The sequence below is a fragment of the Monodelphis domestica genome, chromosome 1 (genome assembly GCF_027887165.1).
Source record: "Monodelphis domestica isolate mMonDom1 chromosome 1, mMonDom1.pri, whole genome shotgun sequence".
Classification (NCBI taxonomy): domain Eukaryota; kingdom Metazoa; phylum Chordata; class Mammalia; order Didelphimorphia; family Didelphidae; genus Monodelphis; species Monodelphis domestica.
Genome location: NC_077227.1, coordinates 622,265,878 through 622,283,704, shown reverse-complemented (window position 1 = coordinate 622,283,704; position 17,827 = coordinate 622,265,878). Strand labels below are relative to the sequence as shown.

The 17,827-nt window shown below is 34.5% G+C and overlaps 1 protein-coding gene across 3 annotated transcripts in view; it reads left to right on the top strand.

Annotated features, from left to right (window-relative positions):
• The window catches only part of BTBD3 (BTB domain containing 3), a 55,461-nt gene extending 38,190 nt beyond the window's left edge, over nt 1–17,271 (top strand). For 2 of the 3 annotated variants that reach the window (XM_007476684.3, XM_007476683.2), the window contains 4 exons: nt 6,078–6,336; nt 6,822–6,912; nt 7,589–7,707; nt 13,401–17,271. In XM_007476684.3, the coding sequence (XP_007476746.1) occupies nt 6,194–6,336; nt 6,822–6,912; nt 7,589–7,707; nt 13,401–14,433 (1,386 nt within the window). In that variant the 5' untranslated portion in view covers nt 6,078–6,193 and the 3' untranslated portion in view covers nt 14,434–17,271. Of the gene's footprint in view, nt 1–1,784; nt 6,337–6,821; nt 6,913–7,588; nt 7,708–13,400 lie in introns of those variants that run through there. The other variant, XM_001374357.4, reaches the window with a different exon arrangement.
• The last annotated feature ends 556 nt before the right edge of the window (nt 17,272–17,827 follow it).

Genomic DNA, 17,827 nt, shown 5'->3' with positions numbered 1-17,827 from the left:
GTCACCAAGTCCATGTTATTCTATTTGATTTTGGTAGGATTTGCCAGAGGTTTTGATCTTTGATGAAATAGTCTTGAAGAATCTTTTCATATTTTCTCTCCTACATATTAATTGAATTAACAATACTGACTTCCTTCCTGTTGCTCACACATGACATTTCATCTCTTGAATCCTGACATTTTCATTGGCTTTTCCTCCAAGCCTGGAATCCTCTCTCTCCTTACTTTTGTTTTCCAGCTTCCCTGGCTTCCTTTAAATCTCAGCTCAAATCCCATCTTCTGCAAAAAGCCTTTCTTGAATCCCTGTTAATGTTCCTGCCTTCCTCTTAGACTGTCTCCAATTTATCCTATCTGTACCTTGTTTGTACTTAGTTATTTGCATATCGTCTCCCCCTTTAGACTGTGGTCTCCTTGAGACCGAGGGACTTTTTTTTTTTAAAGTATTCTTAGCACCTAGTACAGTGCTTTATGAACTTAAAAAGTATCTGTTGACTTATACAATTCCAGACCCAAAACATTGTCCATTTGTAGTGTTTTACATGTACATACTTATGTACAAACTCTATAGAGACACTTGTATAGTGTAAAGGCTGAAATTATGGTTGAGACTGAAAAAAATCTAAATGCAAGTGGTCGCCAAGGGAAATCCCAAATAATAAAATACCCAAGTCAGCTGCCAAATTTTATGGTGATTTAATTGAAATAGTAGAGAAGATTTTAAGAAGGACTAGGAAGGAAGGGGCTAGTACCGGGCAGGAAGATTGGAGATCTAGAAAGTAAGGTTTTGAGTGTGAAGGAGAAAAGAATCAGCCTGACCTCCAAAGAGGCTTAGCTAAGATGTGGGAACCTGAAATTAGCTCCAGGGCAAAACTCACCATCCAATGCTCCAAGGTGTCAAAATGCTTAGCATGCTGCCATCCAGAGTCAAGAGAGAAAGAGGCAGACACTGGCATGCCTTATATGGACTTTTTTACATCACTTTTCTGTGTCTCATCTGTACCAATGAGGACTTAGCTTGACTTAGGACAGCCCAGAGGTCTGTCCTTTTTTTTGCACATGTCTGTTGAAGGTCATCTCCTCAAATAGTTAAATCTTGAGTTTGATGCAGACCTTTCAAAATCTTGTTAAACTAGTAGGGTGGAGAATGTGGAGTTTCCAAGATCCAATTCTGTTATTCCAAGTATCTCCATTGTTATTGAATAGGAAATAGCTAAATCAGATCTTCTAAAGAATGGTCTGATTAGGGTGGAATAGTTTTAAAATTCACAATAGCCATTAATTACCCTTGTACAAATGAAGAAAGGCTCAAGAAGTTTAAGGGATTTGACACAGCAAGTAAGTGGCAAAAAAGCAAACAATGAATTCATTGAGTTAACAACAAAACTGGTTTTATTTTTCCACCATACCATGTTTCTTCTAGTCTAGTATGGGCTGGCAAACAAAATAACCTTGTTAAAATTGGTGCACTGGAAAAGAGATCTGGACTTGGAAACTGAAGAGCTACATTCAGCTTATACCTTTGCCATTTAACACTCCCCCCCCCCCCCGCCTCCTGGCCCCCCATGAGTTTCATTGGGCAAGTCATTTAACTTTTCTGGGCCTCTATACCCTCACTTGTAAAATGGCTGATTTGACTTCTGAGATGCTGTCTAAATGAAATCTTTGAGCTTGTAAGAAATGAGCGAGGAAAGGCCTGAGGATTTCTAATGTGAACATAATATACTAGTATTTGGATACCTTAAAGACCTTTTTTTAATTTTTTGCTTCCTTCTGTTTTTTTAGATGTATTTTGTATTATTTGAATTGGTCTAATTTAATTCAAATAATTTGCAATATGAAGCTATCATGTGTAAGAAGCCTTTCTCTGTATGTTTTTTTATGCCAGCTTTAGTGAAGGGTTCACATATTTTTTTTTTACTCCTCAAAATTTCTTAGATACTGGTGCTGATATATCTTTTTAGAGGAGTTGCTTTAAGCTCTTTGATATTTGTGTGGGTTTTTATTGAATGCTTCATCTGAAACTTTGCCTATGGTCACATTTATATGGCTACCTTGAATGCTTGTCTTAATCCAATAAATAAACTGCAGGATTCAGTCTCTTTCAAATAGTAGTATACAAGTTCTTGTCAAAGGTCGTGGTTTTATCCATGAGTCAGTGGGCCAAAAAAGACAGGAAACCTTTCTAATATTAATATTTTTTTATAGTAGCTCTGAAAGCTACTCTGGCAGTGATGGTGGTGAAAATAGGACACTCTAGCATCTAGGAAAATTTCAATTCAGCTTGACATTTAAGTCCATAGGGGTTTGATGCATAGTTCTAGGTACTAGAGTCACAAAGATGATTCACATGTAGGGATAAGACATACAACAAGTAAGTATGGTATGAGGTACATTGTGATGTGGGCAAAAGAGAAGTCTAAACCACATACTCTTAAAAAAATATGAGGAGGGGCATCATATTCTAGTTTGAGAGAGAGTAGATATTACCTTACCTGGACTTTCTGGATTTCGTAAGATACAAATGAGGAAGAGAATGCATCCTAGTCATATAGGAAGTTACCTGAGTGACTACACAGGGATATGAGTGAGCAGGTCAAATTTAGCTTTAGTTGGAATGTAGAGTACATGACAAGGGTTGAGTAAAATAAGGCTGCACAGGTATAGTAAGGTTGGAAGCAGAATGTAGAGGGCTTTAAATCTCAAGGTAAGGAATTAATATTTTATTCTATACCTAATCATAGTGTTCAAGTGGATAAGTAATATTTTGTCAGCTTTGGGAAAGATAAATTGGAAAAGAGACTACTAGCAATAGGAATATCTGTATGGTTATTACAATAGATCAAGTGAGAAGTAATAATGGCCTAAAATAGGGTAGTATATATAATAAGCATAAAAGACCGATTTGAGAAACATTTATGGAGACAGAGTCAACAAAAGGTTGAGTCAACAACAGCCCTAAAATTTGAAACAAGTAATTGGGAACATGATGCCAACAACAGAAATAGAGAACTTGAAGAGAAAGTCAGATTTTAGAAAGAAAATAATGAATTCAGATTTTGGCCATGGTAATGGCACATCTAATCAATGTCCAATAAGTAGCTAAAAATGTGGGACAAGGTTATATGTATTAATGTGATAGTCATCTAGATAAAACGAATTATTGAAACCATGGAAATAGATGATATAATCAAGGAAAAAGAATACAGAGAGAAAATGATTGAAAACATACATTTAGAGATTATATTTGGTCCATAAAACCTGGCTTCTTGGTAGAGTCAGAGCTACGGTCTATAGAGGAGTGGCAGTGAGGATGGATGGATCATAAGAATGTTCCTGCTTATATGAAAGTAGGCAACATGGTTCAGACACCAAACCTGGAATTAGATGAACAGACCACGTAGCTGAAAGGAAGAAGAAATTGAAAGCAGTATCAGAAATAGGAATAAGATTAAAACCACAAACTCAGCAAGATGCCTGAAAAACAGCTGGCAAGAGACAAAACTTAAGGTTTCACCAGCCTAAAGCTGAAGAAATTCATTGTTTAGTACCCAGAGGGATCAGGTTAATCAAAGAGTATGGGTTAACCTTGTCACATTTAGAGGCAGAAGAGACACTAGCATTTTTAAATTCTTAATTTTAATTGAATTTACCTGATGAACCCCTAATGGGTTTTTGAAGATTGTGGACAAAGTATTGGGAAAAAGGAAATGAACTAGCAAAAATGATTAAGGAATGGTCAGATAAGTAGAAGGAGAACCAGGGAAAAAATATCATGGAAACCAAAAGAAAAGAAACCATCAACATGGTAGAGATTGTGAATATGAGTCCTAATCAGATTAGATAATTGAAATCACTAGATATCTTAAAGTTAGGGGTTTTATGAAGTAGTGGTTTCTAAAGAATTGCAGGAGTAAGCAAGTGAATATTGAGGAAATGGAAGGAAGACATGACATTGGATTAAAATTGCTGTTTTTGGAAACCTGACAGTAAAAAGAGGAGAGATACAGATACAGGAATAGATTCCAGAATCAGAAAGGGAAGGGATGTGTGTGTGTGTCTGTGTCTGTATGTCAGTGTGTTTGTGCATGTATGTAGAAGGGACTTCAGAATTATTTAGGCAAGTCATAGGAAATATTGTGAAGATGAAAGAGAATGGTTATTGATTGAGGTTTTGAAAGAGATGGCAAGATACAGAATCAGGGTACAAATAGATGACTGGTTTTGTGAAGGAATAGGAAAAAGAAGGAAAATGAAGAGGATGAATAAAGATATGGATAAGTTTTAGTGTGAAAGAGGGAAATTAAAAGAATTTATAGTGTAAGAAGTCTCTTTTTTGTATGATCTCTATTAGGTTATTTATAAGTATGGTATAATAAAGAACAGGGGAGTAGAGAAGTATGACAATGAGATACTTGGAGATAGAAAATGGCTTATGCTTTGAATAAGCCAGTAAGGAAGCAATCAAAATAAATATGAGGATAAGATTAAATTACCCTACTCATCAGCTCTTCTTTATAAATTAGCATGTTAAGAATATAGAACAGGTGCTTTGACTGTAGTACTCTTTTTTTTTCTTACTGTGGCCAGACATAAATGTTGAACTTATATGTCAGTAACTCCTATTTCTGTGACTCAAAGCAGGAAAAACCTGCTTGTGTCATTAAAAAAAAATCAGCAGAATACTTAATGTTTTAAATGGGCTTAATATCAGTTTGATATTAAAAGCTTCTGGTTAATTTGCTTTAAACTTATGACAAAGCTAAATGAGACTATCAGCTCTGTTAAATTTCATATTTCTGACCCAGGAAATAATGCCAACTTGTGTATTTTCAATGAATTACAGCTTTTAAACACCAGTGTAAACTGCTTCATATGAATACCTTATTTCCATTCCACATCTAGAAGTTTTGTGTTGTTTTTTTTTTAACTCCAATGTAATCTGTTTCATGAATCTTATTGGCACATTTAAAAGGTTTTGTTTGTTGTTGTTGTTGTTTTTTTTGGAGGTATTCTCCAGGTCTCTATAAGTATATCTAATTAAATGTGTTGAGATTTGAGATGCCTATCAACAATCATTATTGTAGCTAGAAACACAGTAAGTTAAAACTAAATGTATGATTTCATCTCGTTTTGTACTGTAATATAACTTGCATCAAAAGAGACTATTAAAACATGTTCTTGCAATAAATGTGTTTAATATGGTTTTGTTATTAATTTTTTTAGCTTTTAGACTTGAGAATTCTGTTGAACTAATCAGAATTAAATGCTGCCTGGAAGATTATTCTGGTAGAAATAAACAGGAGAAAATGTCCTTTGTTAATTGGTGCTATTTGTTTTTCCCTGAAAAAAAAAATTGTCTGCCTATAGAGGGAGGAAAAAAACCACACTATATAGACATAAACTCACTTCTTGCATTTTAAATATGCTCTGTATGTAGTTTCTTTTTTGAATTCACAGTGAGCAGGAAAAAGGAACTGCTGCTCCTTTAATATAGGAGCTATGCACATTACAATAGGTGTCACTGTGTTTCTTGGTCCAATCATTTTCGGTGACTTCAGCTATTGGCTTAAAGCACTGGCTGTCTGACTCCATCTGCAGGGCTGTAATACCTACTCTCGTCTGATCCATTCAACACACAACTTCAGCCAGCTGAACAGACTCGCACTGCTACAGCAAGCACATCTTGCTAACCTAATTCAGAAAACAAGTGCTACAGCTCTATGTATATCGTCTTTGCACAGTGTAGCATTTTCAGGTGATCTGGGAAACTGAAAAAGGCTCTTAGAAGCAAATAAAAGAAACAAGAATCATAATGGAGATATATTTAACAAATCAAGTACTGGATCAAACTTAAAGCCAGTTTCTTATTCAGCATAGTGAAAAGGTCACCTTGCCTGACTGGAAGAGAAGCAAAATATCAGCTTTGTTGGTTTCTTTTAAATTCTTGGCATCCATTCGGTTTTTCTTAACGATCTTACTTATGTAGGCTATCTGGCTACACAGACAGATATATTGTCCTCATGGTAGATGACAAGGGAAAGAACATGAAATGTCTCACCTTTTTTTTGATGCTTCCAGAGACTGTCAAGAACAGGTCCAAGAAAAGCTCCAAGAAGGCAAATACCAACAACAGCAGCAAGTTGCCACCAGTTTGCTATGAAATCATTACTTTGAAGACCAAAAAAAAGAAGAAGATGGCTGCTGATATTTTTCCCCGTAAGAAGCCAGCCAACTCCAGTACAACCACTGTCCAGCAGTACCACCAGCAGAATCTCAATAACAATAATACTATCCCAGCCCCTAATTGGCAGGGGCTTTATCCCACAATCAGAGAAAGGTAAGTACACAGACTGTTCTATTTACTTTAGAAGTTTATATTCATTTGAAGTTTTCACTTTTACACATCCTGCAACTTGTTTTTAACTCAAATATGTATTTCCTATCTTACTTAGAAGCTTTGTTGGTAATGGAAAAGTGTCTCATATCTTTTCCAAATAGTACAGCTGTTTTCCTCTAAGATAAAAATGTTTTTGCAAGCTGTAATATTTAACTTGTGTAGTTGTGCCCATGAGACATGCATAGTTAAATTCTTAGATAATGGGAACTCTTTATAAAAAGCTTGGATGAGTTTTTTACTTAAGTTCACAAACATTTTTAGTGATTACAAGCATGGTTATATATTTTAGAATCTTTGTTGATTGGTTTTTACCTTGAAGTAACTGAAATATTACTTGGTTTTTCAATATCTGGCCAGTGGGAGTGTGGACTGGGTGTGTAAAAAATGCTGGATGCTGTGAATTAATGAACTGCCTCTGTTTGTAGAAATGCGGTGATGTTCAACAATGATTTGATGGCAGATGTTCATTTTGTGGTTGGGCCACCAGGTGGGACACAGCGGTTGCCAGGACACAAAGTAAGCAACAGCTGCATTATCAGTTTAGACTTGGGAATAACAAAGAGGAAACTTTTAACTATTAGACTGGAACTTAAGATGAACAGATTGCCTTTGACAGGCACTGCATGGTTGGTTGTGTTTTAGGCTTATTTATTAGAGGACTGGGAAGTAGCATATCAGAGAGGGAACTATTTCTAGGAGGTAGTTTGGATTCTTATACATTTTTATTTGCCCTCATTTATCCATTTCTTTAACCCTCGCAGATATAAACACACTCTTGAAGTTCCAGTCATGATAAAATCTGTTATGACTGGAAGTTGCTATGATAGGCTGGCAAAGTACTGTGTGTTTACCTCTTTGAGAGTTGGTTTGTTAGATAAGATTTTGTGTGTGTGTGTGTGTGTGTGTGTGTGTGTGTGTGTGTGTGTGTGTGTGTGTGTGTGTGTGCCAGTGTGTGCCAGTTCAGCAGTCATTTTAAAACATTTGGGCAACTAGTAACTTACAGACTATTTTTACATGTAGGAATTAGGTTACGACTGTAAGATTTTAATGCTTTTGCTTTTTCAGATGAACTGGTATTGGTGGTGCTATGTAGCCTTTAAAACTGATTGTTCATAGTATCTCTCCTGGGTAGCTTTTTTGTTAAAAGTACTTTCAATTTAAAGCATGAAATAAGATTTCCCTTTCTCCACAGTATGTTTTAGCTGTTGGGAGCTCTGTATTCCATGCAATGTTTTATGGAGAACTTGCTGAGGACAAAGATGAAATCCGTATACCAGATGTCGAACCTGCTGCTTTTCTCGCTATGCTGAAGTAAGCATCATTTATGTGTTGGAAAAGAATTGTTCATGCTGTATGATTACTCTTCTAGTGACACTCTTAAAATGTGAGTTAGATTTTAACATTAACAGAAGCATAAATAAAATAAGAATTTGTTTTTTTGACATTTGCATTTAACAATTCCAAAGGACTGCACACAATTACATTTAAAAGCATATGGTACAATACAAACTATTTAATTGAAAATTTTGTCCTATGGATTTTGGACATATGGCATTGATTTGATTTTTAACTCAGTATCCATGAAGGAATAGATCTGACTAATGTAAGCATTAATTTATGATTTTTTTTCTTTAATGGAAGGAATACTAAACTGGAAGTGAGAAAGATCTGGGTCTTGGATCTGGTCCTGGATGTTTTATTAATTAATATATAATTTTGAGTATATCACTCTATCTGGGCCTTTGTGTCTCCAGCTGTAAAAATGAAAGGTTTCAAAAGGGTGATTTTTGAAGACTCTAAAATTAAATTATTTTTTAAAGATAGTACAAAAAGTTTTTAAAACGGGCATTAAGATATTTAATGAATTTAAAGCAGTAACTGAAAGCTACAACTTTATTTATCATCGTTGCCATCTTTCATATGCTGACTGCTTTTAACTACCTTATTCTCACATGATTCTGAAAGACTAGTGCCCATAGATAATACATGATTATTTTTAAAGCTATGCTTGAATTTTAAACTCACTTCCTTAGGAGAAAGTATAAGAAATGTCATTGTTTCCTAAGAATTATAGTCTGATCATATCCTCCCAAGATCTAGATCTTGAACTACCTTTTGAAATAAACTGAAAATTCATTTTATATTATTGTTGATTTTATTCCATCCTATTCTTTCAGCAATATAGAAAACTCCTGGTATAGTAATTCCCTCCACCAATGAATATTAATAGCTTATCTGTATTAGTCTTGGGCTTAATGACTTGCCAGTAGTTACATATTTAATATATGTCAGAGGCAAGAGTTGAACCCAGGTTTTCCTCACTCTGAGGTTCCAAAAAAGATCATGTATTTTCAAAATGTGGAAATTATGGTATAGAAACAAAGCTTTTTCCCCCTTGTTTATTAAAGTCATTTGCTTTGTAATGAGCACTAGTATCTCCAGAATTATGTGAACATTAAATAGTTAAATAATCAGCCTATGCAGCATGATACTAATGCTATATAATATAATGCTATAGTTCTCAATTACTGCCCTTTAATCCATTAGTCATTCTAAATAATACTTGTCAAATATATTTTCTTAACCTTTAGCATGCCATGATATAGTAAACAGCTAAAGATAAAAAACTGCTATAGGGATGTCAGTTCATCAGAATCAAAATTATATATATGAGCATACATGTGGACAACTATTCTCTGATTTATTGTACAACTAACCTACAACATTCTATAATAATTCCATGAATGGCCAGAAATTAATGTTATATTTTATATGCTATCTACTGAAAAAGTATTTTTGATTTCTTAAAACTTGTACTTAAAAGTATATAGTTCTTCATTTCATCTGTGGCTTGAAATCCTGCTAAATTTTGGAAGTTGATCAGTGCTACTGAATTTAACTTTAACATTAGTGTATAGTGATATTAGACACATAGGTGAATATATAATTTCAAAATTAATAAATCAACCATTTTTTTATTCCCTTTATAGTTTCTGTAGATGGCTTGTGGGGGGGGGGGAGGAATTTCACCTTCAGATTTTTTCTGCAGTGAAGTTCCAGTCTCTTATGTTTGACATTGGCTTTTATTACTGAAGAAAATAATAGTATGTCATTAATTCAGCATTATAACTTAACTGCAGAGTTAAGTAATGCATTTGAATCAGTATATATCTTTAGCAGTTAGGGAATATACTGTGGAAAACTGAAGACAAAGGAAATATTTTGAATATGGCTTATGTAACTCAAAATTGTATATAAAATCACAAGTTTTGTCTTTTATTTAAAAAGTCCTAGTAGCCATGTGTGATTCAGATTAAGTTTCTTATATGTATGTTAACATTTAAGGCAGTTTGTTTATAGTTTTTTTAATAAGCATATTCAGTTTTCCATCAAATTGTAAACTATGCTATACTAGTAGAGTTGATAAGCATTCTGTTAAAGTCAAGGGAAATGGAGACAAGAAGATAATTGCTATTCTCTAACTTTGTAGTCAATAACATATCATGGCTGTTATTATATTGGGAGACTTGGTGGTGCCTCCAAAAAGGTATTAGTAGGTACTGAGTTATACCTTATGAGGATATCAGCATTTCCTCATTTTTCTATTGTAAGGGAAAGAGGGGAAAGAATAGGCATCTATATAAGTGCCTATCATGTTCCATAAATTTGTTTTACATATACCTCATTTGATCCTCACAACAACCTTACAAGGTAGGTGCTATTATTATCCCCTTTTCACAGTTGAAGAAACTGAGGCAAACAATGTAAGTGACTTGCCCTGGGTCACATAACTAAAATGGTAAGAAACTGGATTTGCACTTAAGTAAGTCATCCTCACTCCAGGTTCAGTGCTCTATACATTGTACCACCTAGCTGCCTTCACTTGATATTGAACCATCAGTACCTTAATGGTCAGTTTTCTGTTTGTCATGTACAGCAAATGTTAAGTTTATTGGACAAGTTAGTCTAAAGACTCGATCTCTGGTAATAAATGATCAGGATTATGTTTTTGGTTATATAACTTCACTTAACTACCATCCCTGTTTCTTTGTACTATCTCATTGAGGGTGGATCTAACTTCTTCTTGAGTTATAATTTTCATAAGATTGAATGATAATAGTAAAACCAAAGAAACTTCCAGAAATCCACTGCTTTCAGCTAAGAGGTTCCCAAAGCAGGTAGCTAAATTATCCCCTAATAATTAAAGCCAGTTTACTTGAGTATCTTGATTTATCAGTGTAGCTTTCTATCCATATGAATTTCTGAATGACTTAAGAACTATAGGCAGACTAAAAGAGAGAGACTGAAAAATGTAATGTCTATTATTTATTATGTTATTTTGTTTTGAAAGTGAGAAAAACAATTCCCTCAAAAGGGGAAGATAATTAAGTAAGCATAGTAGTCAACAGTTTTTGGAGATAATTTGTTGAATGGTCTGTTATATTAAATATAAGGGTCTCATAATAGGTTCTAAGTCTGATATATTATTTCTAAAGTGTTCTTTAGGTTACTCTGGTTCTGAACTCAGAGGACCTGGATTCAAATCTTACCTCTGCTGCTTACTACTTTAATATCTTGGACAAGTTACTTCCCATGTCCTTCGGTTTTGAGACTTATAAAATAATGGCGTTGGACTTGATGGTAGATTTCCATTATGCCTCTCATGTACCTTCCAGGTCTAAATCTGTGATTCTGCAATCCTGAAACTATGATCCTAAGCTTTTGAAGGTGCTTGTTTCTAGAAATGGCCACAAAAGCTTCACAGTATCATAAAAATATGTGCAAAATTTAAATTTGCTTTCCTTCACTTTTTCTAATTATCATAATTAAAAACATAAAGTTTGTAAATAATATACTACTCACTTTTAAGGTTGGAAAGAATATATTTACATAAATGTACTCATGTAATTATTTTAGATTCTTAGCAACTTAAGGAAACTTCATCCAAATTGATATCTTTGGATAAGTGCCAGTTTTGGTTGAATAAAACCCTTTTTTCATCATTCACTGGTCCTGGAACTACCCAAATGGTTTTCTGTATAAAAATCAGAGCTTTTTGGAAAAATCTAAGAGTTGTTTTGTTTTGTTTTGTTTTGTTTTAAATTTAGGATGTGTACATACATATGCCTCCTAAATGGGAAGAATTTGTTTCCTTTCACTTTTGGTTAAATGTGCAAAATATACTCATTTATAGTGAAACATTTTCTCTCTCTTTCTCTCTCTCTCTCTCTCTCTCTCTCTCTCTCACACACACACACACACACACACACACACACACACACACACACCAAAAATCTCTGATAAAATATAGTTAATGTTCACCTTTGCATACAAAATACTATATATATATATACATAATTTATTTTTTTCCTCATAAACCCTATTTATTCAAGGTAAGTAGGGCAAATATATATTACATATGCAGAATTATAGGATGTCAGTTGGAAGAAATCTCAGAGATCATCTGGATAATTCTGTATTTGATCAAAAATCCCATGTGCAATAAGATATATTCAACAAATGGCCATTCAGCTTTGACTGGGCATTTTCCATTAAGGGAAAGCCCTCTACCTCCTAAAGTAATTCATTCTACTATGTTGAATGAATTTCTATTTTGTAATATTTAAAGTTTTTCCATGTGTTCCTAAATCTGTCTCAGGAGTTTCCATTAATTGCTCCTGTTTTATCCTCTTGGGTAAGCAGTACCAGTGTAAGGCCATTTTTCACATTTTTTCCTGTATAATATTTGGAATATAACATCTTGTCCATCCTTGGAATACAGCAATCTAAACCAACTTTCTTCCGCTGATTCTCATACTGTCATTATGTCTACATGACATTATGATTCTCATAATGTTAAAATTCTCTCTTCTGTGCACCTTTCCCTTTTTTTTTTCCAGTCACCCTTATCAGTATCTTCTCCAAAACTGGACATCTCCAAACTAACTAGTATACCGGATGCAACATGCCTAGTAGAGTACTCATTCTACCAAACACAGATATTGTTCATTTTTATCTCTCTACCATTTCCAAAATGGTATTATTTTATCTGATGTGTGATAGCCACTTAGAAAATCCTAATGTAGTAATTAAGAAATTTCTCATGATTTTGTAGTCACAGATTTCTCCCTAAAATAATTCTAAGAACTTTTCTCTTCATCCATCATAAAATATGTTGTATATAAGCCTTTTTTTTTTAAATGAGAGGATTCTGAAGAAAACTAATGTGTTCAATAAACACAAAATTACTATCTTTCGAATATTGTAGCAACCATATATTCATAATGTTTGTTTGGTCTCTGAATTGTATTAGACTAATTCTTTGATAGAGGTTGATTCAAAGGATCTGACAGGCCCATTGCAAGCATCTCTTCAAGGCAAACTGTTTATTTCATCTTTTTATCTAATTATCATTTTCTCAAATTTTAGTTAATACTGAATGGCTCATTTCCGTTTTGTAAAGTCTCCTGTTTAATAAACTCTCCTCATTTATAATATATATTCATGTTATAAAGAGATCTCTTTCCATTAAAATCAGTGCTTATTATCCTATAATAATAAAAAAAATATTTCTATTATGCCAGCTAATATTGAGTAGTCCTTCCGTAGAAATGAAGTTTTCCTTACACTAGGAAAATTCTCAGAATATTTATGCTTCATTTTCATTCATGTTTGTAGAATTTCTTTTTTAACATTTGAGTTTTTCTTTTACTTTTTTTGAGTTACCAGTTGGCATTTTATTCCTAATTTTTCTGCTTGTGTCCTGCCATCTATCACTGAAAATGACCTTACTTTCTGAACGATTGAAAGAAACCTTAGATATTTAACACCTGATCCAGGGTTTTTTGGGTTCTATACTCATCTACTTCAGTAAGAATAAACTAACCTACCTAGGTATACATGTTGCTAAATCTATGTGGTTGATAATGCTAGTCATACAACTTGCATATTGCATTTTCTGGTGGTTTCTGAAGCCCCATTTACACATGTGTGTTTTATTTCAGATACATCTATTGCGATGAAATTGACTTGGCTGCTGACACAGTGCTGGCCACCCTCTATGCTGCCAAAAAGTACATCGTCCCTCACCTTGCCCGTGCCTGTGTCAATTTCCTGGAGACCAGTCTGAGTGCAAAGAATGCTTGTGTGCTGCTCTCCCAGAGCTGCCTCTTTGAAGAACCTGACCTGACCCAGCGTTGCTGGGAGGTGATTGATGCCCAAGCTGAGCTAGCGCTTAAGTCTGAGGGATTCTGTGATATTGATTTCCAAACATTAGAGAGTATACTCCGCAGGGAGACTCTAAATGCCAAAGAAATTGTTGTTTTTGAGGCTGCTCTCAATTGGGCTGAAGTTGAGTGTCAGCGCCAGGAGCTATCACTGAGCATCGAAAACAAACGAAAGGTCCTTGGAAAGGCGCTGTACTTGATCCGAATTCCCACCATGGCCCTTGATGACTTTGCAAATGGAGCTGCCCAGTCTGGAGTTTTGACTCTGAATGAAACCAACGACATCTTTCTTTGGTATACGGCAGCCAAAAAGCCCGAGCTAGAGTTTGTGAGCAATGCCCGTAAGGGCCTCGTTCCACAGCGCTGCCACCGCTTCCAGTCGTGTGCCTATCGAAGCAACCAGTGGCGATACCGGGGTCGGTGTGACAGCATTCAGTTTGCTGTGGACAAAAGGGTTTTCATTGCTGGCTTTGGCCTCTATGGCTCCAGCTGTGGCTCAGCAGAATACAGTGCCAAGATTGAACTCAAACGCCAGGGCGTCATTCTAGGACAGAACTTAAGCAAGTATTTCTCAGATGGATCTAGCAACACTTTCCCAGTGTGGTTTGAGTATCCGGTGCAGATTGAGCCAGACACCTTTTACACAGCCAGTGTGATTTTGGATGGCAATGAATTGAGTTACTTTGGACAGGAAGGAATGACAGAGGTTCAGTGTGGCAAGGTGACTGTCCAGTTCCAGTGCTCTTCAGACAGTACTAATGGCACTGGTGTGCAGGGAGGACAAATTCCTGAACTTATATTTTATGCTTAAAAAATTATTTCCAATAGAAAATGTGAGCTGTTAAGTATGTATCTGGTTCAGACATGTTGATGCTTTGCTTATATGCAGATAGGTGATCCGTACAGGTAATTTGTAATTAATAATGCTATGGGCAGTTCTCATTACTTTTTAGCCTAAAATGCAGCTTTCTACTCATAATGAACTAGATGCTCAAAAGAGCCAAATTCTGATTAAGGCTATGTTATTTTAAGAGTTGCGTCTATATACTAAGAAAACTTGTGTATATTTTCTTTATTAGTTTTGTCAAGTTAATGACATTTCTTATAATTGTCTTAAATTTCCCTTTGGTTTTTATTTTGATCATGGTGTAAATATGTAGTATAAAAACAAGGGTGAAGGTTTATTTTATTTTTAAGACTCAAGAAAAAAAATAGACTAGTTTGAAGGAAGTTCTATTACCTACAAGTTTGAGTTCAGGTGAACATATAACAAGTAGGTAATAATCACTTTTGACTTTTATTCCTTTTCTCTGCTTTGCAGCTTTTGCTTTGTACTTGTTACATGAATTAATTGTACTAGTACATGTTAAGCTAAAGGCAACAATTTCTCTGGAGGTGTCAATTAAAAAATTGAAAGGCTGGATTTTTTTAAAGGGACTCTTCGAGAACAATTAACTTAAATTTTTTTTCTTTAATCTAGAGAGACAGAATTTTGAAGCACATACATTTCTTTCAGGAAGAATCTTAAAATTATAGTTTTCATTCATAACAGAAAAGGGCTGCAGGCTTGTGTCACTTCTTGGAAAGAAGAAGAATCTTAAAGTTACCAAATTGATAGCACATGTTAGAATTCACAACTTGAGAAAAAAAAAAAGCTAGAGCTTTTTTCTCCTTTCTAGCTCCTATAAAATAATTGTTTGTCCAGATTCTTTTCTATATACTGTTTTCATATTCTCTGTTAAAAGAGGACTAAGCAATTGTTTAGACTGATTAAATGCCATGTTGGTATAACTGTTTTTTACATATTTGTTTTACCTCATATATGCTTTGAACATATGATAATATATCCATTAGTGATAATTCTTTAAAATTCCTAAATGGCTAGAATAGTGCCCTCTGCCTAACCCTTAAGTGATACAGAAAATAAAATATGGTCTGGAGAGACTAAATTGGATTTTACTTAATATCCAAAACTTTAGCATTGTATCAAGCTTTCTCATGTTCCATGCACAACATACAAAAAATAATTTCCCTTGTAAGATGGCTTATGGCGGTTTAGTACCTACATTATTGGTAGTATTTAAGAAGATTGATTTCCTGAATATTTGCATGTGAATTATCCATGCACTCCTGGGTTGCTTTCCTGCCCAGTATGATCCTGAGATGGCTTCCCCCCCGCCACCCAGAGCGCGGCTTCTGGCTGCCTCCTTCCCCTTGCTCAGCACAGTCCTGGACTGGCTTTTTGAAGCTAGGGGTTAGTATTGGGGTGTGTGTGCGTGTGTGTGTGTGCACACTCAGGAATTTACTTCTTTCCCTTGCTGCCAGCTAGGCAGAAATTATTTTTCTGTTCACCCTAGTATGGTCCCAGGCAGTTTTCCTTCACCCTCTTTAGTGTGCTATTTAGGACACTTTCTTCCCTCTATATATTAAAACTGGGCTAACTCTTTCATCACCTAATCTAATACAGGAGGATATCAGTGAATTTTCTGAGATTTCAAAATCTTCTATGCTGCTGTCTCCATCCATACAATCAAGAGTTGACTGTCATTGATAATTATAAAATACCCCCAGGACAGCTTCCTAAGAGACTTAACAGTAATACGATATCATGGAGATTGTGGATAGGGAAGAAAGCCAAAATCCTAAAATGGAATAAGGGGAAATATTCCCTCTGAAACTATTGCAAATTATTTTTAATATAGTTAAATCTGACTCTTTGCTGCCACAAAACAAGTACAAAAAATGAGCTTGATAAGGCATCATGCATTCTTTTAAAGCAAAGTATTGGAAACTAGGAAAATAGATTTACACCAAGGAATTGAGGTGGACATGATGGCCTTATTTTGAAATGTGTTCAGTTTAGTGAGTCATTGACCATAGCTATATACTTCTTGGCTTAAGAATTAACCTGATGACAGCCAGATGGAATAATGCCCCTTTTTATGTTTTCCAGTAAACTCATTCTCATTTTAAATTTACCTTCCATTCCTTTTTTTTTAAAGTGCTGGTCTACCATATGATGAGATTAGACAGATATTCTTGAGTTAAAGTTGAACATCTTACTTCAAGTGGAAAACTTTATTTTAAATCTGTTATCCCTTCAGTATTTTAGACAAAGTGGAATGAAAACTGATGTGCTTGCTTTAGCTTTTCTGAGTATATTCTTGGTAGTTATAGGTTATAAAACTAGAGACCGTTATTTCTAACAAACCAGGCAACTTTGGTATATAAACACAACTTCAACAAACAGAACATGCTGTAGATGCTATTTTTAAATGTACCTGGCAGTCTTTGTATTTCAATGTTAATTCTGGGGATAGAGGGAAACTAGGCTAGCATTCTAATGTAACATTCTTTATATCTTAAATAGTATTTAAGTAAATGGTTTAATTTCTACATAATTATTGCACTGAATTTTTTTAAGGTGCGTAAGCTGAGCTAATTTCAGATCACAGCAGCCAATTGTGCTTCAGGGTGCTTGAATTTAGCAAGCTTATAGCATTATTTATGAAGGACAAATATATAAATATGAAGTACCTCATGTTGAATGTTTATTGTACTGTATCTTTAATGTAACAGTGCAGATCTTGTTAGACACATGAATGTGTATAATCATGTTAAATGCAAATAAACATAAAACTGGTTCGTAGAGTTGCTTTCTTTAGTATTTTTAAAAGTTCCTCTGAAATAAACAGGAGCAATGTACTTATAGCACTTTTCACTTATATAACTATATCTAAAGGATCCCTTGTTTTATTCAGTTTTAAGTTATCTTTGATCATCAAAGAAAGCATAAATCTGAGACAAAGTCATTCAAGAATAATAATATGTTAATCATTTACAGACTTAAAGGACAACTATTACGCTAATGAGATGGAGTGAATTAATGCATATATTTTCCTTTTGTTAAATTCTTTACTGGCTAGCATTTCAATACTATAGCTTTAGAAATTTTCTGTGAATCTTGCCAAACTAGGAAAATAAATTAATTGTGCTTAGGCCAAGTGAAATGAAGTATTAGGTATGAACATGCTTCTGTTCTATGTTATACCAAGCCAGGAAATTTTTCAAAATTCAAATATATGAGAAGTAAAAAGATAAATATTTTTATGAGATCAGCTGAATAGTTTTCCATTTTATGTTCTTTTAAAATTTAACATCATAGGGGGCAGCTGGGTAGCTCAGTGGATTGAGAGCCAGTCCTA